The 24,949-nt window shown below is 45.0% G+C and overlaps 1 protein-coding gene across 1 annotated transcript in view; it reads right to left on the bottom strand.

Annotated features, from left to right (window-relative positions):
* The window catches only part of OSBPL6 (oxysterol binding protein like 6), a 699,671-nt gene that overhangs the window by 183,408 nt on the left and 491,314 nt on the right, over positions 1-24,949 (bottom strand). Inside the window, exon 14 of the mRNA XM_086956201.1 lies at positions 17,326-17,413. Coding sequence (XP_086812327.1) covers positions 17,326-17,413 — 88 coding nt within the window. The remainder of the gene's footprint in view (positions 1-17,325; positions 17,414-24,949) is intronic.

Here is a 24,949-nt window from a genome sequence, read left to right as displayed (position 1 = left end):
CTGGAGAAGTCCCTCTGCTGCAGGAGACGAGCTTAGTGGCCGGGCGGCCCTGGTGCTTTGGGGACACGCTCTGAGTGGCACTGCAGGGCAGACCTTAGCCCCTTTATTGCTCTGTGCTAACGTCTGGGTGGCCTTGAATCCTAGTGTGGGGTCACGTGGACCCTTGGGGTGGCCTTCCTGACATTGCTCTGCCCCCCCCTTCACAGGCGGTGGTGTATTGCGGAGCTTGCTGCTTCGGCCATCGTGTGGGGGAGAGCTGGGCCCTGTGAAGCGGCTTGTGGACTGCTGCCTGAACTGTTTCTTCGGTGTGACCCTTTGGGGGGGCCTGGTGCCTCTCCCTAATTTTCTCCCGGACTATTGGAATTGCTGCTGAGTGTTGGAGTGCCTGGACTGCTCCTTGGCTTCATCCTTCCAGGGCGGCGACTTACCTACGGGCGGCCCCAGACGATGGCGACAGGGGCAGGGGCTTCAGAGGCAATGCCCAGGGGAGGCTGTCTAAGTTTGCATGGTCCAAGGGCGGAGATAAGGGCGACTCGCCTAGGTCTGACAAGGGTGCGCCGTAGGAGGTCCCAACCAGCTGAGCAGGAACCGGCGCTTCGTGATGTTTTGGCGGCCATCGGTGGAATGCGTACTTCCATGGACTCCGTCTCCGTGGAAGTCTCCCTGCTGAGGGCGGACTTCAAACAAATGAACAAGAATGTGCAGGAGCTTAAGATAGCACAACAGCCCTAAGGGATGACACCTCGGAGCTTCAGCGTCAAATGGAGGACATAGAAAAACGACAGGTCAGAATGGCGCAACAGCTGGATGACTATGAAGGGAGGGCCCGTCGAAACAACATCAGGATCCTGGGAGTTCCGGAAAGAACGGAGGAGCCAGTGGCTGATCTCTATGTGGAAGAGCTTATCACTAAACACCTGAAGCCCATGGTACTGTCAAGTTATTTTTCCATAGTACGGGCTCATAGGGTGCCAGGAGGCCGGCCCAAGCCTGGGGCCCCGCCGCGGCCGATCATCGCCAGGGTCTTCAACTTCAGGGATAGGGACAGCATTTTGCAATGCTCCAGATCCGGCCCTCCACTTTAAATTGACAACCATGAGGTGTCTTTTTTCCCCGACTTTACGGCTAGAGTCCAAGCACAGAGGAGAAGTTTCCAGGCGGTCAAGCGAGAGCTACGTAGCAAAGACATGAAATACGCGATGCTCTTCCCGGCCAAGTTAAGAGTGAAATGGGATGGTAAACCCTGGTTTTTCGACTCTCCGGACGCGGCCTGGGAGTGGCTGGAGGGTTGGACCACTGTTGGTGGCCGAAGGGGTAATCGTCGTGAGAGAGCTAGACGACGGAATGGTGTTGGTCCCAGCAAGGCAGAGGAGGGAGCCGAAACAGAACCCACAACGGAGCCGAGTGGTCTTGAGGAACAGGAATGAAATAGCTTCCAGGTTGACTGAGGGACATGATATCCTGGCAGACCGCAAGTAGAGTGGGAGGGGGGATCGGTGGTAGCAGAACTTGTTTGAGTGAGATCCTTAGGTAGGGGTTAACCTGGTAGTATTTTAGAGGTGTAATATGTTTGATTTATTGTATGCCTAGACATGTTATGAGGATTACGAGGGGCGTCACCTGGATTCTTTTTGGGCTGTGCTGTATAGTTGACAGTAATGATCGCCAGTGGACGGGGGCTCGGTCTCCCCCATTTGCGCTTTACCATGGTTGAGAGGCACTCTGACATTTTGGGGGGTGGGTCATTTTACATCCACAGGCAGGGGAGCAGGGAGGGGGTTGAGTGGGAGAGGATGGGGTGGTTGTTTGGGGTTGTGAGAAGGATTTTCAGTAAGGTCTGAGATTGTGGGGTTGGAATGCACAGGTTTTTGGGGTTTTGTTTTGAGTGTTAGTTGTGGGCTGCAGTCACTTGATATGCTGGAAAGGATGTGTGATGACGAGAATGGCTTGTTACATTGTACTGTTGGTAATGGAGGACCAGGAATTGATGTGCACTAATGTTTCTGCTGCTGCCCCCTCTTTGACCCTTGTGCCTCCGATGACCGTTGTTACATGGAATGTACATGGGTTGGGAGATCGGATTAAACGGGGTTTGGTATTGCAGTACTTGAGGCGCACGGCACCGGCTATAGCGTTGCTCCAAGAAACACATCTGGTGGGCTCGACTTGTAGGGCAATGGATCGGTGGGGGTACAAAATGGTAGCACACTCAGAATTCTCCACGAGCTCAAGAGGGGTGGGTATCCTAATACGAAAACGCTTTCCTTTAATTATACATCAGGTATGGGAGGACTCCCTCGGGAGGTTTACTGCTGTTTCTTGTCAGTGGGAGGGGAAACGATATAATATTGTTTCGGTGTATGCTCCCCCTGCCCTCCACTCTGTGACTTTTCCGGCTCTTAGTGCATTTTTATTGAATCTGCCGGAGGGTGAACTCATTGTAGGGGGTGATTTTAACGCAGTGTTGGATGGAGCGCTGGACCGCCACCCGAGCAAGACGACGGGGGCGAGTGATTCCCATATGGGTGGTTTCTTGGACGCACTGGGGCTGATAGACGGATGGAGATACAAACACCCCGGGGAACGGGGATATACTTTCCAATCGGGGGCACACAATAGTCTATCTCGCATTGATTTATTTTTTGTCTCCGCGGATAGTCTCTTCTCTTTGACTGACAGAGATAAGTCCGAGGGGTATTTCAGATCACTCACCGGTCTACCTCACTTACGCTTCCCATGCAAAAGTGCGTAAGCGAATTTTTCCCATTTCCCCGGGCTATTTGCAGGTTCCTTCGATCAGGAAGGTTATTGTAACGTGCACGAAGTAATACTTTCGGGAGAACCAGGGTTCGGTGCAGTCCCCGGGCGTCCTGTGGGAAGCCTACAAGACGGTGCTGCGTGGGCAGGCAATCTCTTCCATCACGGGGCATAGACAGGCGATGAGGAGCGACCTAGAGGCGCTGGAAGCGGAACTTGTAACGCTCCAGCACCTACACGAGGCAGACCCCACTGAGGAGACGGCGCATAGTTTACGCCTCAAACAATGCGAGGTTACCGAATTTCAAAAGGCACAGGTCAGGCTGCGACTTCAGACTACTAGACATACTATTTACGAGCAGGGTGAAAAGACGGGCAAACTTCTGGCATGGCTAGATAAGAAAGAAAGGGCGCAGAGGACGATAGCACAACTTCGTACACCGGTGAATATTATAGTCACATCTCCGGCAGACATCACAGATGTTCTAGCTGACTACTACGAACAGGTTTATACATCCACTTCACCTATAACAACGGAGGAGGCCCAGACTTACATTAAGGACATACGGATGCCATCTTTGTCAGAAGAGGAAGCTCTGCTCCTGGACTCTGACTTTACACACGACGAGGTCTCGGCGGCCCTTCACTCGCTCCAGTCGGGGAAGGCTGTGGGACCCAATGGGATCCCTATTGAATTATATAAACGGGTCTCTGATGTAACTATCCCGTACCTCCATGCAATGTTCCGTGACAGCTTGGATAAGGGAAAGCTGCCGCTGGACCAAAGGATAGCCACTATAATTACTATTCCTAAGCCGGGCAAGCCCCCGGATGAATGTATGTCGTATCGCCCGATATCGTTACTTAACGCTGAAGCCAAAATACTGGCCAAAATGATAGCGAATCGGCTGACTCCACATCTGGGGACACTGATACACCCAGATCAATCTGGGTTTATGCCCAATAGAAGCACCGCTCTTAATTTGCGCCGAGTACATGCGGTATTGGCACAGATACCGAGTCTTCCAGAGCCAGCAGTTATTTTGTCCTTGGATGCTCGGATGGCGTTTGACATGGTGGAATGGCCATATTTATTTGCGGTTCTCCGCCATCTCGGCTTTGGGCCTAAATTCTGTGCATGGGTGGCACTGCTTTATGCTGAGCCGCTGGCGCATGTAGTAGCAAATGGTCACATTTTCAGAAACTTTCCGCTTAGTCGTGGAACCCGCCAGGGATGCCCACTGTCGCCCCTGCTTTTCGCGTTAGTTTTCGAGCCCTTAGCGGACCCTATGGTTAGGGACCTTAGTTGGACAGCTACATGGGAAGACCGCATATCACTATATGCGGATGATATTCTTCTTTATTTGACCCTCCCGCGGCGTTCTATTATAATGCTCCTAAATATTTTTGAAATTTTCGGGCGGGTTTCGGGCTACAATATTAATTGGTCCAAATTGGTTCTATTTATCCTCCAGGGTCCCCCGCCCCGACTTCCGGAGGACTGTCCCCTGAAGATTACGGATGGACCTTTTAAGTATTTAGGGATCTGGATCACTCCTGATCGTGTTGCTTTTTTCCATCATAATTTGGAACCCCCGCTTGCTCGTTTCCGGGCTGATGTTGGACATTGGCGCTCTTTGCCTTTGACCCTTCTTGGCAAAGCGGCTCTGTACAAAATGATGGCTTTGCCCCGATTATTGTATGTTCTCGAGAATACCCCATACCCGGTCGACCCGAAATATTTTAAATCGATAGAGGCATTGATTTCGGTCCTCATCTGGGACAACAAACGAGCACGTATATCCCGACAGAAATTGGTCAGGGGCTGGTACGACGGGGGGATCGCCCTCCCAGATGTCCAGTTCTAATATTGGGCGGCCCAGCTAAAGATTGTAAATTATTGGCTACATGCCTCCCAAGACGACCCAGCATTTAAGGCGGATAGATATGATTTAGGTGAGGCAGGGGTACTTGGCGCACTCTACGATAAAAGAGGCGTCTCAACCCTGATTGGTCCAACGGCACACACAGTCAATCTGTGGTATGTTGCTCAAGCCCGGCTCAAATGCGCAGATACACTTACTCTCATGACACCACTTTGGTCATCGCAGCGGCTGGGTTGCCTACGGCACACTAAAGGCTTTGAAGCGTGGGATCTGATTGGGATCTCAACTGTTGGGGACTTATGGAAACAGGGTAAAGTTCTGTCCTTTGAGCATCTTCAGACCCAATATGATTTAGCCCTCACAGAGCGATTCCATTATTTACAAATACGTCACACCCTGGGATCAGTCATCTGGCCTGGCGATGTAGTGCCTGAGTCAACTCCACTCGAAGACAGTCTCCTCACGGAGCATATGCCTAAAAAAGCGACATCCTTTGTATATCGTAAGCTTATTAATAATCTTCTTGACCCCACCGTGAAATTAAGGGACTTATGGACCCGTGACGTGGGGGAGTTTGATGAGGCGGACTGGCAGGCTGCGCTCTCCTCCCCCAGGGAGGTAGCTATACCCTTCAGACTTAGGCTGGTACAACTGAAAAAACTTCATCGGGTCTATTACACTAGGACCACTTTACATGCGGTTGGGAGAGCCTTACATAAATTCTGTTTAAGGGGATGTGGGGAGGAGGGATCGTTTTTCCATACTATCTGGGATTGTCCCTTTGTGACTCCATATTGGGCCAAAGTCATGAGAACTAAGTCACAAGTGGTAACGGTATGAGTGACTCCAGATCCTAGGTGTTGTCTGTTGAATGACTGGGAACCTAACAACTTGTCTCACTTTGCTCAGGATTGGATGACGTTGGGCATCATGTACGCTAAAAGGAACATAGCTAAATTCTGGGGATCCCCATTGGTGCCTGCGCTCAAGGATTGGTGCAATGATTTGGATTATGCAATGATGGCCGAATGCAATGTGTATTTGAATCGGAAGTGCCCACGGAAGTGGATCAGATTTGTGGGGTGCGTGGAATGCATATCGAAGTTATTTGTGTGAGCCGCCTGTGTTGGATAGTGAAGATGGTTCGGAGTAAGGGGGCAAGAAACATTGTCTAATACATAATATGCCAAAGGATTCCTGTCCTTCTGATTGTATGCATATTTTGCAGCTCTATTCTCGATTTGCACGTCCTGACTGATTGAAGCTACAATTGTAACGTGTGATTCAGATATGCCTACTGTTTTTCTTTTACAAAATAATAAAAATGGTTTTTAAAAAAAAAACATACACCTGTACAAATTTCAAATTTCCCCAAACAAACTCTCAATCTCTCTCGCTCTACTCTCAATCCTCTCAATCACCTTTTTACAAAACTCACACATTCATGCACTCCTCTCACAATTGTCTTTATCTATTTACAATGCTAATAAAGTTGATTCTTTCTTAGAACAAAGCCATAGAAGAAATAATATCAAAATTTCAACATTATGTTTGTTTTAAGCTGGGTTTTGATATTCTTATGGCTACAAATGGTCTACGCCTTTCGAACTCTATGTTGGTAGTAGAGTTCTCTTCAGGACCAAAAAACTTCTCTTGAAGTGAGCTTAATCTACCCGACGTTAGACAATCAGTCTTTTTCCGAATCGTATCCGGAGCCCTCTCCGTACGAATCGTACACGTCCGTCTGAATCGCGTAGTACAATCCGTATCTCGTCAATCCATCCGAATCGTTGCGAACCGTACGAATTGTGAAAGGGTGAAACCGTACGACACGGACCCTCACAGTGAACCGTACGATTCGTAAACATGCTGTTCGACCCGACGAGTACGATCCGACCGGGGTATGAGGACGCGATTCGTACGGTCCACGTCAGGTAAGGGCGATTCGTACGGACAACCACACAATCACATACACACCGTACGGTGAGTACACCCCATGATCGCAGGGGTACGGTGCGTACCCCTGCGATCATGGGGTGTATGCACCGTACTTCATGATCACAGGGTGTACGCACCGTACACCCTGCGATCATGGGATACGGTGCGAACACCCCATGATCCAGGGGTACGCACCGTACCCCTGCAGACATGGGGTGTACGCACCGTACCCGGGGTGGGGGGGGTGAGGTGGGCGTTCCGTACCTGTTTTGAGGCGAGTTCTGCTACTCCAGACGTTTTGGGCTCTCGTAAAAAAGCGGCGTACGGTGCGTACCCGACACTAATCGTACTTCTTGGGTCGGGAAAACCTCCTTCGAACTGTACGGATGTTGCGTACAGCGGGTTCCGAGGGAGAATCGTGCGGAGAGTAGAGTCGTACGGTCTTTGTACGATTCGTACGGAGTCCTGCTCCTGGTATGAATCCTACTTCATCGTACGTACGGGGACGTTGCAGGGTGCGATTCGTACGGGAAAAATACTCCGTACGGCTATTCGGAGTGGATTTTCCCGAATCGGAATCGGGCCCAAAATGTTGACATTTTGATATTATTTCTTCTATGGCTTTGTTCTAAGATAAAGACAATTTTGAGAGAAGTGGATGAATGTGTGAGTTTTGTAAAAAGGTGATTGAGAGGATTGAGAGTACAGCGAGAGAGATTGAGAGTTTGTATGGGGAAATTTGAAATTTGTAGAGGTGTATGTTTTAATGTGATATTTGTGTTGTAATTTTGAAAAATTGTAAATGTTTTGCAAACATTTTTTTTTTTAAATTCTCCTTTGAAAAATAAGAAATAAAAGGAGTCTTTAGCGTATGGTGTTTAGTCTTTCACTACGGGGGTATTGATTGGACTATATATACAAAAAACAGTATTGGCATTTGATTTGTTTAAATATACCTCTCATGCTAGGACATTTTCTTAAGAATATTTCATGTTGTATTAATTTTACTTTTGTTTAGAGGATTCGGTTTCCAGAAACCTCGTTTATCAACTAGTGGTTGACTAGGAGTTTGGTTAGGTCTTCTACCTACTGTGTTCAAAGACGTGTTTGTTGTAGCTGCGTTATGTTTTATGTTATTTTTTCAAATTAATCACAACTTTTTATTGATAGTAGTGAGAAAGTAGAGTTGCCCTTACTTACAGTAATGTGTAATGATATATTTTATTATTGAATTGCAATGTTGTTAGACATTAACCAGCAGAGCACATTAATTCTAGTATATCAGCTAGGCTTCACATATTTCCGCTGCACCATAGCCATATTATTTAGTGCTGCACAACTGCAGATTTTCTGCATTATATAGAAAACATAGCTTTGTTTTTTGAGAATTGGCATCACAAAGTGTGACTTCTTGCATTCCTTCTCTTGAAAAGATCCTACTACCTGCTCATTATTTACTTTCTTTTAGTGACGCTATTGATCATGTGCTCTCGCTGCCATTCACTTGTATTGAGAAAATATGGTCCAAAAACTAATTTAGAATGTATGGATTTTAGCATTGTATGCTCCAACTGATTGATGGCGGAAGCTCTGGTCCATTGAAATGGCAATTGTCATGCAGTCATTGCGTACATGCTGGCAAATTTTCCATTCAACTTATGTTAGACTTTTTAGGCTTCCTCAAAGTGTTATCTTTTCTTTTACATTAGCAAGGTCTTCCTTATATATGAGTGTCTAATAACACTGACATAAAGGGTACATGTGTTTATGTTGGTTGTATGGCATTACATCGCGGGCATTTACCCCGCATGCCATTGCAACGCGGGGATTACAACGACTTTCGCTGGAGGGCACTGGATAGTGGAATAGTTTAATTTTCTATTCCAACTCCAGCCCACGTTGACAGTAGGGAAGGTGTTGGATAGAAAATTAAACTATTCCCTATCCAACAGCGCCCTCCAGCGAAAGTCGTTGTAACGACTTTCGTTGTAATCCCTGCGTTGTAATGGCATTGCGGGGTAATCCCCGCATTGTCATGGCTGTTCCCCGTTTAGGTTGTGTGAAATTCTCTTCGTCCCATGCCCAAATCCCAGTTATAATCTTATGGTGCACAGTTGAGTATACATGTGTGTTTCCGCTTGTTCTACATCATTCCTTCCAGATAAAGCGTTTCCTTCTCTCCTAGAGGCTAACTGATATGTATACATTCACCTTTCCTACTTGGGGCTACAGAATTGCTACTCCTTCCTGAATGGGGCTTGTGCGTGATGCACTGGGCCAGGGTCAGACTAATTTGCATATAGCCAAGTTCTGAGCTGGGATGGTGCAGTGAGCTGAAAAATGGTGATGGATCAAGCCCTGATCTTTGGACTGGGTAAGAGTGGTCTGCTTAATTCAGACACTCTGTTCATCACCACCCCCTTTTCTGAATCATTTTTGTCCACAATAAGCGTGGAAGGGTATACTCAGATGTGAGTCCCTAGCTCATTGCACCATCAGGATTCAAGCAAGCCGGGCCGAAGACGGCTGAAATGCCAGAAACCGGTCCCCGGTAGCTTGTTTCCTTCCCAGTATAAGAATTGGCTTGGTAGTTTGGTCTGCCCTGTTCCCATGATGCACTGGGCCAGGGTCAGACTAATTTGCATATAGCCTAGTTCTGAGCTGGGATGGTGCAGTGAGCTGAAAAACGGTGATGGATCAAGCCCTGATCTTTGGACTGGGTAAGAGTGGTCTGCTTAATTCAGAGACACTGTTCATCACCACCCCCTTTTCTGAATCATTTTTGTCCACCATAAGCGTGGAAGGGTATACTCAGATGTGAGTCCCTAGCTCATTGCACCATCAGGATTCAAGCAAGCCGGGCCGAAGACGGCTGAAATGCCAGAAACCGGTCCCCGGTAGCTTGTTTCCTTCCCAGTATAAGAATTGGCTTGGTAGTTTGGTCTGCCCTGTTCCCATGATGCACTGTGCCAGGGTCAGACTAATTTGCATATAGCCAAGTTCTGAGCTGGGATGGTGCAGTGAGCTGAAAAACGGTGATGGATCAAGCCCTGATCTTTGGACTGGGTAAGAGTGGTCTGCTTAATTCAGACACTCTGTTCATCACCACCCCCTTTTCTGAATTATGTTGGTTGTATGGCATTACAACGCGGGCATTTACCCCGCATGCCATTGCAACACGGGGATTACAACGAAAGTCGTTACAACGACTTTCGCTGGAGGGCACTGGATAGTGGAATAGTTTAATTTTCTATTCCAACTCCAGCCCACGTTGACAGTAGGGAAGGTGTTGGATAGAAAATTAAACTATTCCCTATCCAACAGCGCCCTCCAGCGAAAGTCGTTGTAACGACTTTCGTTGTAATCCCTGCGTTGTAATGGCATTGCGGGGTAATCCGCGCGTTGTCATGGCTGTTCCCCGTTTAGGTTGTGTGAAATTCTCTTCGTCCCATGCCCAAATCCCAGTTATAATCTTATGGTGCACAGTTGAGTATACATGTGTGTTTCCGCTTGTTCTACATCATTACTTCCAGATAAAGCGTTTCCTTCTCTCCTAGAGGCTAACTGATATGTATACATTCACCTTTCCTACTTGGGGCTACAGAATTGCTACTCCTTCCTGAATGGGGCTTGTGCGTGATGCTGTGCTTCCATATTGACATGTTAAGATTAAGCTGTGAAATGTCAAGTCAAGTCAAAAGATCTTTATTCGGAATAAAAAACATCCATAAAAGTACAAACAAAATACATTTTAAAAACATTCAATTCAGTAGTTACAATTGGAGAATAGTCCGAGGACAAACGAGCATGATCAAAATCCATTTATGATTTCACAACTATACAGAATTTGTCCCTTCATAATGATACATTTTTAAGTTTTTAAAAGAAGAGAATATTTTACAGCACTGTTTAAAAGACGCTGTTTAAAAACACTGTTAAGAACACAATTTTAAAACCATTGTTAAAAAGGATGGGCGTCACATTATCATAATTTTATCTATATACACATGAAATTTTTGTATTACAAAAAGATAAAAACAGGTAGATGAAAAATTCTCTAAAAATGCAAAATAGAAAGTGCAGTGTGCGATAGTTATACCTCAATGTTAAGAGTGATTCTTGATCTAACAGCAGCTTTGAGAAAACAACTCATCCTAAAAATGACTTCATCTGATCCCAATACCAGGAAAGACCGAAGTGCCAATTTAAAATCAGTCAATCCGTTTTTCCTACAATAGGGCATAAGATAATGTACAGTGAGCTTTTTATAAAATCCACAAAAGAACAAGAAATGCATAAGATTTTGCTTCATGTCAGGGTTACAAGGGCAGTTTAAAGTTTCGAGATGTTTGTTATATCCCAGCGGGAAGTTCAGTAGATTAACTATACTCCCATCTCGGAAACGAAACAATAAACCCCTTACCCATCTACCAAGATGCAAGCGTAGATATCTGTACGGTGGGCCAGGTTTTTTAGTGTGTGGTTCAGAGTAGGCCAAATATTTTACAACCGTGCATTTAGTCCGGTTCTTTCTGTCACGCTCTTCGCTATATAAGTCATACAATGCCCTTAAAATGATGGTCTTATGGGAGCGATTTATTAGGTTTGGTGATATAAACAGAGAACCCAAACCCACACTTGCAAGGCACTCTTTTACTGCTTTCAGCCATGGTATGTGGTGTCCCCTATCACACTTTAGGCAGTCCAAAATAATTTCACGGGTCAGGGTAGCAGCCGTGTTGTTCCATATCTTTATCCAGAATAATGCTGGTCTGGATCTCACAAAATCCTCTATGTAAGGAATATTTAATTCGTTATGACATACATAGTTAGGAGAACAAATAACCCCCCCCAATACCTTACGACAAAATCTGTTTTCTTCTATTTGAATATGGGAGCAGTTGGTATAACCCCAAACCTCAGCGCCGTAAGTGCCGGTTGGCATACATTGGGTTTGATATATCTTAACCAGGGGAGTTATTACATCAGCTTGGTTGGGTTGTCTCAAAGAGGTTACACAGTTAATGGCCTTGCCCAACTTATTCCTGGCATAAGATACATGTGCATGCCACGTACCACTGTTTGAAAATAGCAGCCCTAGGTAGGGAAAAGTGCTGGTGCTTTTTAAAACATTTGACCCTGAAATGATCTGGGGGATTTTATGATTATTTGGACCACAACTCATGATCAGTGATTTTTTAAAATTAGTTGTTAGGCCTAAATCGGCCATAAAAAGGACAAAGCCTGAGATTAAAATACGGAGTGCCTTCGGAGTGCGGCCCATCAGGACCGCATCGTCTGCATAAAGGAGGGTGGGTATAGGGACTCCATTGATGTGGGGCACATCACTAGTTAGGGTGCTCAGAGAGCCGCTTAGCTTATTGATATACAAAATAAACAGGAGAGGGGCCAGCACACACCCTTGTCTGACCCCCCTACCAATACAAATATCATCAGAGACTTCACCCATTTGATTCACACGTACACATGCTTTAAGATCACGATGTAAAAAAGCTAAAAAATGTACCAGATGGTCATCTAAGCCGTATTCAAGAAGGGTAGACCAGAGGCGGGAGCGGTTAACGAAATCAAAAGCCGAGCTCAAATCCATAAAACCAAAATGCAAAGGGGATTTCTTAGCAATGTTATATTTTGCCATGATCAGGTTCAAATTCAAGCATTGTTCCACCGTTCCGACACTACTACGGAACCCAAGCTGGCTAGGGTGTAGGATGTTGTTCTCATCGGTCCAAGTTCTTATCCTTTTAAATATGATCCGTCCCAAAACTTTCAAGGTATTATCTATTAAGGAAATTGGGCGGTAACACCCAGGATCCAGCCTGTCGCCCTTTTTAAAAATGGGAACAATAATGCTACGTGACCATGTTTCCGGGATTTGCCCGTCGGTTAAGTTGTTAAAAACATTGCATAGCAATGGGGCCCAAAAATCGGGCTCACATTTTAACTGGTCTATAGAGAGCCCATCGGAACCGGGTGCTTTATTCCCGGCGCTTTCTAAAATAGCATCAAATACCTCAGATGTGGAAATAGACATTGGGTGTAGAGGGGGTAACAACAAAGGAGGATTATCTGGTGTTGCATAGATTTTACCAAAATGTGCAACCCAGGTAGGACCAGTAATGTTACAATTGATTTCAGTCAAATTAGAACCAATAGATTTTATTTCCTTTACCTCCTTCCAGAACCCAGTGGTATCTTTCAGGTCAGCAGATCGTGCCAGGGAATCCCAGTGGGTTTTAAGTAATTCATTTGATCTGGTGCGTAGAGCACGCTTGTACTCTGCTCTGAGCAACCTTACTCGTGGTATATCCCTCGGTTCAGCTTTTAAGGCAGCTCTAAGCATCCTATTTGCTTTGGAGCATGGGGCATCAAACCATCTAGGCGTTTCCTCAGCCTTACTAGAGGCTGGTCTGGAAATCTCACCTTTAATTATGGTACAGAGTTCAGAAAATGATTTAATCACGTTAGCCCCATGGTCCTCAGTGGTAAGACAATCTTTGATCAAAATTGAGTATTTTTTACAAATTCCTGCCAGGATTCCCTTGTTGTCTGCTCCCTTCCAGATTACCCTCAACTTGTCTGTCGAGACTTCCAGACCCCTTGCGCCTATTTCATGTCTTGGACACTTACCCTTCGGCAATGATAAATGGATGGCAATTGGATAATGATCGCTGTGGATTTCACACACTACTTCTGCCCTTATTAATGCCTTTGCAACGGCGTGTGAAACGAAAACATAATCGATTGTTGTACCACCCCCATGTCCAATGAAAGTGGGAAATGGGGATGCGCGGTTTTCCATACCTGCATGTTCCATGCAATTAACAAGCTCACTAGTAGCAAGAAAATCTAACAGTTCTATACCTCTTTTACATGGGGGATTTCTTGGATGTACATGTGCGTTAAAATCCCCCCCTAAACAAATGCCATCAAATTTCCCGTGTACCTGTCCATCCATAATTTCATTAATAAAATCAAATAAGAGAATAAAATTTGGGTTAGGTTGGGACAAAAAATCATTGTTATAGAAGTTGATTAAACACAGTTTTATCCTCTGGGTATATGAGAGTGCCATAAAACTAGGACAATTTGTTTGTAGTTCGTCAATTTTAGCTTCAGCAGAAATTTTTATCCAAATGGACAATCCACCACTAGGACGACCAGCCAGAGGGACCGGAACAGTCCTGTTGTGGCAACTATACCCCTCGAACAATAGGTCCTCAACACACCAGGTTTCTTGAAACATTAATATGTCATAACAATTGACACAGTCCCTCCATGAAGGAATTCCCATCTTGGACTTCAGGCCCGCAATGTTCCAACTGAGAATTATTAAGTTATTGTTTTTATTATTCCTCAAACAAGGGCCCTGGTTGATTCTCGAGGCGGATTTAGTTGTAACATGCCCCTGTTGATCGCATAGTATACTAGATGGGGAGATCTCCAGTGTTAACGGGGCCGCCTCTGGGGGTGATTCCACTAACTGAACTGCCTCAAAGCACACGGGAAGTGGTTCGGTGTTTTCAGAGGGCAGTCAGTCCAATGTGTCCAGGTCCTGGAATATTCCAAACCTATTCTGTAATGGAAAAACTGGAGGGGGTTGCATCATCTTGTGGGGAGGACGGTAAAAATATTTTAATGGTAGAGGGGTCACCACAGTAGATGGGCCATGTCGACCAGGGTTGTAGTTCAACAAGAATTTTGCAGTGCCCGGGTTTCTAAAGTTAATTACAATACAGTCCCCATTGATGTTTTTGTAAAGGGGACCGACCCAGGTTACTCGCCGTGTGGTTATGATCTCTTTTGAAATATCATAACCCACCCCCTTGTGTTTTGTTAACCAGTCTATACACTTATTGTGCAATTGAACCCATGATTCTCCTTGACCTTCCCTAAGCGGTGGGATACCAGCCAGAACTAAAACATACGGACAAGCCTCGGGTGGTAGATGTAGGGCCGGGCCTTGATGTTTGATAGGCCTGTTGTCCTCATGCGTGGTCTTTTTGTCGTGCTGGCTGGGATTAACAGGACCCTTCTGTGCTAAAGTGGTCTGCATCGCTATATTACTCTTTTTAATAGAATTAGTTGATGATCCGCTTGCAGCGTTAGCAGAGACAGAGGGTTTGGACGAAGCAACATGTCCATGTGTAGGGTTGCGTGGGAGTAAGGGGGTGTTGGTTTGATGATCAGGCGGATTACTGCCTGTTGTGCCCTTACTTTTAGTCACCTTAGGTGTAACAGACTGCGTTGGGTTAGTAGTGGCTTGCTGTTCCACTACCCTGATGTTACCATGGTCACCAGTAGTGGGGACACGAGTAGTGGATTCAAGGTCTTTTAGCATACGTTCTACTCTCATTTTGTCCAAGTTCGCTATACCTTTTCTCTTTGCATCCTCATTTTTAATTAAATTCTCCAATTTATCAAGTCTTTTAAAAATATTATTAAATTGTTTGATCATTTGACCTTCCAAATTTTTAAAAATGGTATCTGCAATAGTCTCAATAAGGTTCCCCTCTGACTTGGAATAATGACTGGATTTGTCAGTTCCGTAGGGGGATTCAGTCTGGGTGGAAATAGATATGTGATTTAACCCGTCGTTGTTTATGACAACGACGTCACCCAGATGCGGTTGTTCCTGTGTAGGTACTATATGTTGGACCAGCTTCTGACTCTTCCCCTTATTCCACATACTATGTGGAGTAGGTTGGTTAACAGTCCTTGGTGGCTGCTTCCGTTTGTTGTGGGTTATTTTAGCAGGGCCCCTCTTTCTCTTGGCTACAACTTTATCGGATACCTTGTTAGCAGCCTCTGTAGATGTTATTACTGGGGCATGGCCAAGAGCCACTTCTGGAGCTATGTACGTGACAGTGTCATCATCGTCTAAGACAATTGGTACATCAACAGCGGGATGTGAGGGTTTTACAACAATTATTTCAGGGTTTATATGGGTATTGCCATTGAGACAGCTCATGGCATGTGGTTGATTAATGCTCATTGGACCCATAGAAAATCTCCTTTCAGTCTCAACAATCTCGTTGAATGCAGTGTCTATCAATGCCTCGAACGACGTTAGCAGTGTTACAGGGGACTCTGCGTCCTGGGTAAGGATGTCAACATTATTACTTGTACAATCAGCCATTGTAGTGACCTATTGGGAGACTGACCTTATAGAGAAATATTGGTGGGGTGGCCCGCCCGACCACTGTTGACCTCTGAGGGCCTCAGAGGGCCCGCCCTTTGCCCGGGCTTCGCCCCGGGCGTCCCGCGATGCGGGGTTCTCCTTCCTTTCAAGGGCTCTGGCGCCCCCACGCAGCGCGACCCGCGTCACTGCAGACGCGCCGCCGCGAGGCCTGCCGGGATTTGTGGTCTCCCGGAGCGGCGGCGCGGAGTCCGGTGTCCAGGGCCTCTTGGCGGTGGCTGGCTGCTGCTGCTGCTGGCTGCCCTCTGACTCTCGTGGCGGTGGCGGCGAAAACAGGTAAGTTTTGGTTCCCCCCGCTCTGCCGGGGCTCTCCTTCCTTTCAAGGGCTCTGGCGCCCCCACGCAGCGCGACCCGCGTCACTGCAGACGCGCCGCCGCGAGGCCTGCCGGGATTTGTGGTCTCCCGGAGCGGCGGCGCGGAGTCCGGTGTCCAGGGACTCTTGGCGGTGGCTGGCTGCTGCTGCTGCTGGCTGCCCTCTGACTCTCGTGGCGGTGGCGGCGAAAACAGGTAAGTTTTGGTTCCCCCCGCTCTGCCGGGGCTCTCCTTCCTTTCAAGGGCTCTGGCGCTCCCACGCAGCGCGACCCGCGTCACTGCAGACGCGCCGCCGCGAGGCCTGCCGGGATTTGTGGTCTCCCGGAGCGGCAGCGCGGAGTCCGGTGTCCAGGGACTCTTGGCGGTGGCTGGCTGCTGCTGCTGCTGGCTGCCCTCTGACTCTCGTGGCGGTGGCGGCGAAAACAGGTAAGTTTTGGTTCCCCCCGCTCTGCCGGGGCTCTCCTTCCTTTCAAGGGCTCTGGCGCCCCCACGCAGCGCGACCCGCGTCACTGCAGACGCGCCGCCGCGAGGCCTGCCGGGATTTGTGGTCTCCCGGAGCGGCGGCGCGGAGTCCGGTGTCCAGGGACTCTTGGCGGTGGCTGGCTGCTGCTGCTGCTGGCTGCCCTCTGACTCTCGTGGCGGTGGCGGCGAAAACAGGTAAGTTTTGGTTCTCTTCGTCCCATGCCCAAATCCCAGTTATAATCTTATGGTGCACAGTTGAGTATACATGTGTGTTTCCGCTTGTTCTACATCATTCCTTCCAGATAAAGCGTTTCCTTCTCTCCTAGAGGCTAACTGATATGTATACATTCACCTTTCCTACTTGGGGCTACAGAATTGCTACTCCTTCCTGAATGGGGCTTGTGCGTGATGCTGTGCTTCCATATTGACATGTTAAGATTAAGCTGTGAAATGTACACGCACCGTATTTGGTTAAAACTGTTTACTCATTTTCTTTGTCATCATAAAGAGCAGAAAACAAGGTAATTTTTAAGAATTACATTCCTTTTTGTTTTACCTTCAATACAATTATGAGAAATTCTGATGGAAAAAACATATGCATTCCTTCCTTCCTATTGTTTTAAGATAAAGTTGAGAAACAAAATTGGCATACTGACTACTAGGCATGGGCTATTGGCTGTAATATTAGATCAACTTTGTGAGACTGCATACACATGCGTGCGTATAGAAAAAAATCTAATTATACTCTACTTTGACAGGAAGCATTGTCTGCACCACAGGTGTTGTCCTCAGAAATATTATCGCTCACATCACTGATGTACGATTCATCATCCGAAGCCTTCAAAAAGCAGAAACATGCAAAAAGTAAACCATGGGGGAAAATGCTAACAGAAAATGATACTTATTCCGAACAGAAATGCATTAATGACAAGTCTTTCCTTCATTTGTCTTTTATTGCATTTTGACAGCAAAGCAACATAAAAGTGACAAGAGAAGATAAGGTAAGGAGGTAGTCTGGAAATTATGTAGCAAAATAGACTAAAGAACTAGCAGAAAGTCCGAGCTAGTTGCACCACTGATAGAACAACTAAATGGAAGAGGACAAAAAGAGTCTGAGGCCTGATATACAAAGATTCATATCCCCAGTTTGTGAAGTGACCTATGTAGTAATAGAGGGGTAAAGATGCCTTCAAGGGAATTCGTTTAAGCAACTATTGATAATTCAAGTTTAATTCAAAAGGATAAATCAACGATCCTTATAGGAATTTAATTTCATAAAGTGAGTTACTGATTTCAAAGAACACAATTCATCAAAACACAGAAACAATACATGGATAACAAACACAAACACAAGGTGTATAAGAAAAATAGAATTTATCAAGTGGTAAAACAGTTAATTTCATATACAGGAAAAATAAATTCAAAATTGATTAGGTCTGCAGGTATACAAACAATATGTTAATGGGTAACTCAACAGAACCTAAAAATACCTATCCAAAATAAAAATGCGTGACATAAAAATTAGGATGAGGCGGAGGTCGACGTTTCGGTCTCCTAGAGAACACTTTGTGAGACCATCTTCAGGACTGGTGTCAATTGAAAACTGTATATTTAACCAAGTGTAATCTGAAACAATAATTTTGGCAGTTACACAACAGTATCTAATTTTTGTATTTTATCTATAACACCTTGGTGACTAAACAACAATAACATTACAGACAAGGAAACAAAAGACACTATTTACAATGGACATGTTGTTGAACTCTAGAAAGAACAAGGCAACACAGTGCAACACGTCATTCACATTATTACTTATAATCACAATTGTTACAGAGATTTTCATGTTGCCAAGGTAGCATATGTCTAGTTAAACCTGAGTTTAACTACGGTAGCGTCATGTGGATAGATGAAAACTTCAATCTCATCAAATACATTTGCACGTCCGATCTATATGTTCAACTGATACCAAAAAATATTACAATTTATTAAAATTAGCAGGACTAAATACACTGCTTCATATGCAGAAGGACTAGCAAATTTAATATATATAAAGCATGTTTAAGAATTTAAAACAGTTCATTCAGGTTATTCATAACGTTCATCACTCTGATTTATACATTTCAGTTGGTCTGAAAACCTGAAGTTTATAGTTAATGGGTGTTTTACAAACAGAGAAAGTCTTAGACTGATGACCATTTTACCTTAATTTGGAAGGAGGGCAACGTTATCTTTCGGACTGGAGCGTTAGTCCAGAAAGCTGGTATAGTTATTCCTAAATATAAATGAATTAATTATTTACCAGGATCCGGAGCTATGTGTGGAATCTAATGAAAATACGAAAGTAATAAATACCCTGTATTAACGATATGTCACATCGATACACTTTCAATTACAGTAACGACGGATAGTGAATCTACGAGATAAAACACTGGGTTATAGGCCAAGTCAAGAGCGGGGACAATGTTAGTATCGTAATGATTCTCAAATTGGACCTACCTAAAGGTCTTTATCCAAGGCGTGGGGGTAAACAAAGTGAATAGCGTTGTTAGCTTGACCCACGAAGTGCGCGTTATTTGGCTTGACCCCCGAAGTGCGGGACGATTTTAAATCTACAAGCTGGAAGGGTATCATTTTGAGTATTTAGGGGGTCATTACGATTGCGGTTTTTCCGCATCCTCGGGGCCGGCGGAAGCCACCGCCGGCCCAGAGGATGCGGAAAAACCACAGCAGACTGACCAAAGACCCACCGCCACATTAGGATGGCTGGTGGGTCCTGGTTTCCGTCCGCAGCTTTTCCGCCGCGGTCGGATTACAACCGCGGCGGAAAACCTCTAATATGGTGACGGTGTCTTCCAGACACCGTCCACCATATTAGGATGGCCAGTGAGTTATCCTTTTCCGCGGCGGGTTTTCCGCCGTGGAAAAGCATACGGAACTTCACTGCGGGGGCCCGTTGCGGGCCCCCTAGGTGAAGGGGGGGTGGGGGATGCACATGGGGGGTACCTATGGTACCCCCTGCATTTGCATGCAGAAAGCGGCAGGCACCGCGCGGTGCCTGCCTCTTTCTGCATGCAAATGCAATGCGTGCATTTTTAACATTGCCGCGGGTGCAGCTTGAAGCTGCACCCGCCGCAATGTTAAAAATAGAGGATGTGACCGCCAGGGTGGCGGTCACATCCTAATTGCACAGGAGGGAACTCCGCATGCCATGCGGAGGTTCCCTCCTGCTCTGGGGTCGCGGACGGACGCAAGTCCGTCCGCGATCCTAATCGACCCCTTAGTATTAACAATGATTTACACTACTCTATGTGCTGGTAGTTGAATTAATTTACCTCTGGGTCCACCAGTGATTTGGTGGTATCAAGCGGTCGGACTTGTTAATAACGTGATACACCGAGTAGAAATATTGTTCCCAAACGGGACGAAAGGGCCATGTAGATCTCCAGAATAGTTAATATCATTCTGAAATTAAGAGGACAGGGATATTTTAAAAACCTGTCACCAGGGTAACAAACGGAATTCTCTGGAACTAAAGCTACGGGCTTACCATCAGACTCTAAAGAACTGGGGATTGCATTTGCGCTATCTTTGCCATATTGAACGGATTGTTGTATCATCATGTTTGAAACTTGCTCACGAGAACTACCCACAGGTATATTATGGTGGTTGTACACTCAGAGAAACATCTTCCTCATATCAGATCCTTTATATAAATCACACACCGATTAGCCCATTCACACGACCTCTTTGTATGCACATAGCTAGATTCGCGCACTGTGCACTCTTAGTTAGATCAGACAATGATATCTATTTGAAACCCCTAGTATTCAGAAACCAAGTGGCATCATCATCCTGCCATTCAATATGGCAAAGATAGCGCAAATGCAATCCCCAGTTCTAATTAAAGTTTTGGCCATTGCTTTCGCATAGATATGACGTTCTGAGAACGCTATCTTATGCGTACCTGTTTCCATAGCGTTTTTTTGACATATCGACCAAATTTGCACAGACTTTTTAAGAGGGTGACTAAATGTATAGTCCGTTCTTTCTTATAGTCAAGTCAGGCGGCGATTTTAGCAAATCCAATATGGTGCCTGTATCCGCAGTCCTATTACGATCTCCAAACGGAGCTTTAAATACTGATGTAACCAACACAGGTTGCTTCTGCTGCCCGGTTACGAACTGAACCTGTTTTCGCTGACTACAGTAAGAGTCTGACGGTAAGCCCGTAGCTTTAGTTCCAGAGAATTCCGTTTGGTACCCTGGTGACAGGTTTTTAAAATATCCCTGTCCTCTTAATTTCAGAATGATATTAACTATTCTGGAGATCTACATGATCCTTTCATCCCGTCTGGGAACGATATTTCTACTCGGTGTATCACGTTATTAACAAGACCGACCGCTTGATACCACCAAATCACTGCTGGACCCAGAGGTAAATTAATTCAACTACCAGCACAAAGAGTAGTGTAAATCATTGTTAATACTAAATACTCAAAATGATACCCTTCCACCTTGTAGATTTAAAATCGTCCCACACTTCGGGGGTCAAGCCAAATAATGCGCACTTTGTGGGTCAAGCTAACAACGCTATTCACTTTGTTTACCCCCACGCCTTGGATAAAGACCTTTAGGTAGGTCCAATTTGAGAATCATTACGATACTAACATTGTCCCCGCTCTTGACTTGGCCTATAACCCAGTGTTTTATCTCGTAGATTCACTATCCGTGGTTACTGTAATTGAAAGTGTATTGATGTGACATATCGTTAATACAGGGTATTTATTACTTTCGTATTTTCATTAGATTCCACACATAGCTCCTGATCCTGGTAAATAATTAATTCATTTATATTTAGGAATAACTATACCAGCTTTCTGGACTAACGCTCCAATCCGAAAGATAACGTTGCCCTCCTTCCAAATTAAGGTAAAATGGTCATCAGTCTAAGACTTTCTCTGTTTGTAAAACACCCATTAACTATAAACTTCAGGTTTTCAGACCAACTGAAATGTATAAATCAGAGTGATGAACGTTATGAATAACCTGAATGAACTGTTTTAAATTCTTAAACATGCTTTATATATAATAAATGTGCTAGTCCTTCTGCATATGAAGCAGTGTATTTAGTCCTGCTAATTTTAATAAATTGTAATATTTGTTGGTATCCGTTGAACATATAGATCGGACGTGCAATTGTATTTCATGAGATTGAAGTTTTCATCTATCCACATGACGCTACCGTAGTTAAACTCGGGTTTAACTAGACATATGCTACATTGACAACATGAAAATCTCTGTAACAATTGTGATTATAAGTAATAATGTGAATGACGTGTTGCACTGTGTTGCCTTGTTCTTTCTAGAGTTCAACAACATGTCCATTGTAAATAGTGTCTTTTGTTTCCTTGTCTGTAATGTTATTGTTGTTTAGTCACCAAGGTGTTATAGATAAAATACAAAAATTAGATACTGTTGTGTAACTGCCAACATTTTTGTTTCAGATTACACTTGGTTAAATATACATTTTTCAATTGACACCAGTCCTGAAGATGGTCTCACAAATTGTTCTCTAGGAGACCGAAATGTCGACCTCCGCCTCATCCTAATTTTTATGTCACGCATTTTGATTTTGGATAGGTGTTCTTAGGTTCTGTTGAGTTACCCATTAACATATTGTTTGTATACCTGCAGACCTAATCAATTTTGAATTTATTTTTCCTGTATATGAAATTAACTTTTTTACCACTTGATAAATTCTATTTTTCTTATACACCTTGTGTTTGTGTTTGTTATCCATGTATTGTTTCTGTGTTTTGATGAATTGTGTTCTTTATAATCAGTAACTCACTTTATGAAATTAAATTCCTATAAGGATCATTGATTTATCCTTTTGAATTAAACTTGAATTATCAATAGTTGCTTAAACGAATTGCCTTGAAGGCATATTTACCCCTCTATTTACTTACCCAAGCCCTCAATGGTATTTAGGGTTGCTCGCTGTTCAATTCTTGACTATGTAGTAATAGGCTGCATCACAGTGAATTACTTAGAATTCAAAGATCGTGGGGTGCAAGAGACAGCAGACTGGATCCTTACATTTACTTTCCCAAACTAACCCATTTTGTAAAGCCGAATCAGCCCATTACAAGAGGCCAGGTGCTGCTTTTACAAAATAAAGTTGCCATACTGAGAACACACTTGGGATAGCATGCACTGGTCATATGGATTACTGCCTGCTCCCCTGAAGCTGCCCCCTCATGGTTCCCAAAGAGGAAGTTATCCCAAAGGGGCAGCTTCCCCATTGCAAATCAGTTAGGTCTCTGTAACTTTTCAGTGCTTTGCAACCAACCAGTTGGAATCCTTTTGTAGTAGTATAGACACTTCTCAGCAGGGATTCCAAACGTTTAAGGAAACGTTAGTGATCTCTAGCAGGTTTCCTCCCTCTTTCTGATCACAGTGTATACACCATTAGTGTAAGTCATGTCCAGGAAAAAAGTAGTTGTGCTATCCATTTAATTGCAATAACATTGTTCACTTCAATTGCTATTAAACCCCAGATAACTTATCCTTTAGTAATATGGATTTAACACTAACATGCACAGACAAAGTACAGTTCACCATACAGCATCTCCTGTTTAAGATGCAGCTTCTGCAATAATTAAAAAAATGTGTTATCACAGTGAAGTAAACACTCCTCTGTTAATACAATGAAATTATTCACTGATACACAGAAAAAGGTACCACAGCAGAACAAGCAGTTCAGTGGAATATATTTTCTTAGACAATTATATATGCCCCTAATGAACATTCTGAATATAAAAAATTGTGATAATTACATGAGAGTAGTTTCTTCCAAGAGATTACTCAAATGTGTATTATATAATATACACTGAGCTTTCTCATTCCTATACTTAGACTGCCTTCTTTTTAGGATATAATCCTTGAGTTTTCGGGGACTGTATGAATTCTGGGTCAGATGGTCCCAGAGCAGGCAGGGGCACTGGGCTAAAAGTGTAACAACTCATCTCTTTTGATGCTGGTGTCCAGGTGTCCCCATACTGCGAATACCCCACCAGGTACTCCTTTTTAGCATATAAGGCTCATGGTATTGAGGAAAGAAAGTGCAAGGATTATTTAAGGGAGATGATGTGGGATATTGTCTCGGAACTCGGCAACACATGCTAAGGGACCGATTATGATGAGTGTCGGAAAGCCTCCGACCTCAGGTCGGAGGCTTTGACATTCATCGTCGGTTTCACTTCCGAATTAATTCAAATCAAAGCAGTCAGAATTGAAACTAGCCGGTCATTCAGGCTGGATTCCAACAGGCTCAAGGGGCTCATCGGCCAGTCAGAGAACGGCTTGTGATCCCAATGGACGGCATTTCCACTGTTGGGATTATGATGCTCTGTTTCCCACAGGCTTTCCACGCCATATTTTACGACATGAAATGCCCGTCAGAAAGCGAGTTTGGGGGCCCCTGGTAGGGCCCCCTTCTCCTTGCAGTCACAGGTTGGGGGCAGAGGCGCCATCCATGGTGCTCCACTGTTGACCCTTGCATCTTGTGGCAGGCACCTTGAGGTGCCTTCCATGCGGTGTAGGGATGAACAAAATCCCCCATTTCTCTATGGGAGCTTGTGCTACAGCCGGTTTACAGCTGTAGCACAAGCGCCCATTGAGAAATGGGAGTATGCAACCGCACCATGTGGGGCAACTCCGACCAACATAGTAATAAGGCCCTAAGTTGTTGTCCTGTCAGTGCTTTTTCTTTTTTTTGTATAAAAAGAAAAAAGTACTTTATTAACCATACTACAAAATACTACACACAAATTTACAAATACGAACACAAATGGCAGGTGGAAATACCATTGGTGACACCCTCTACAAAGGGCCTCACAACCAAAAGGTGGAGCACACTAAAGGTCAGGTAATCCCCTAATGGTAACTTAGACTCCCTGCACTGCATGCACCATGACAGTCTGTACACAAGCAAATCCAGAATCCAGGTGCGGTGCGTCCATTGGGGCGTGGGGGCGTAGCCCTACGCTCGGCCACATCACTGGCATCTTTGAACTTAAGTAAACTGAATCAGTTTACTTAAGTTCAAAGACGCCGGCCGGAGGGAGAACGAACTGACAATCATGTCATTCAGCATGACGTCAGGCCGCCCACCGGTCGGGTGTCATGTTGACTGACATGATGGTCAAACGAGGAGCAACAGGCAGCAAGGAAAAGTGCGCATGAGTGGGGACGGAGTGCACCCTGCCCACTCATGCGCATTACGGTCTGCTCTGCTGGGGCATGCCCATTAGGAGAGCGAGGGTTGAGCAAAGGCTCAAACCTCGGTCTCCTAATGGGCAGGCGGGCGAGT

The sequence above is a fragment of the Lissotriton vulgaris genome, chromosome 2_1 (assembly GCF_964263255.1).
Source record: "Lissotriton vulgaris chromosome 2_1, aLisVul1.2, whole genome shotgun sequence".
NCBI lineage: Eukaryota > Metazoa > Chordata > Amphibia > Caudata > Salamandridae > Lissotriton > Lissotriton vulgaris.
Note: the sequence above shows the minus strand (reverse complement) of the source record. Positions and strands in the feature narration are given on the sequence as shown.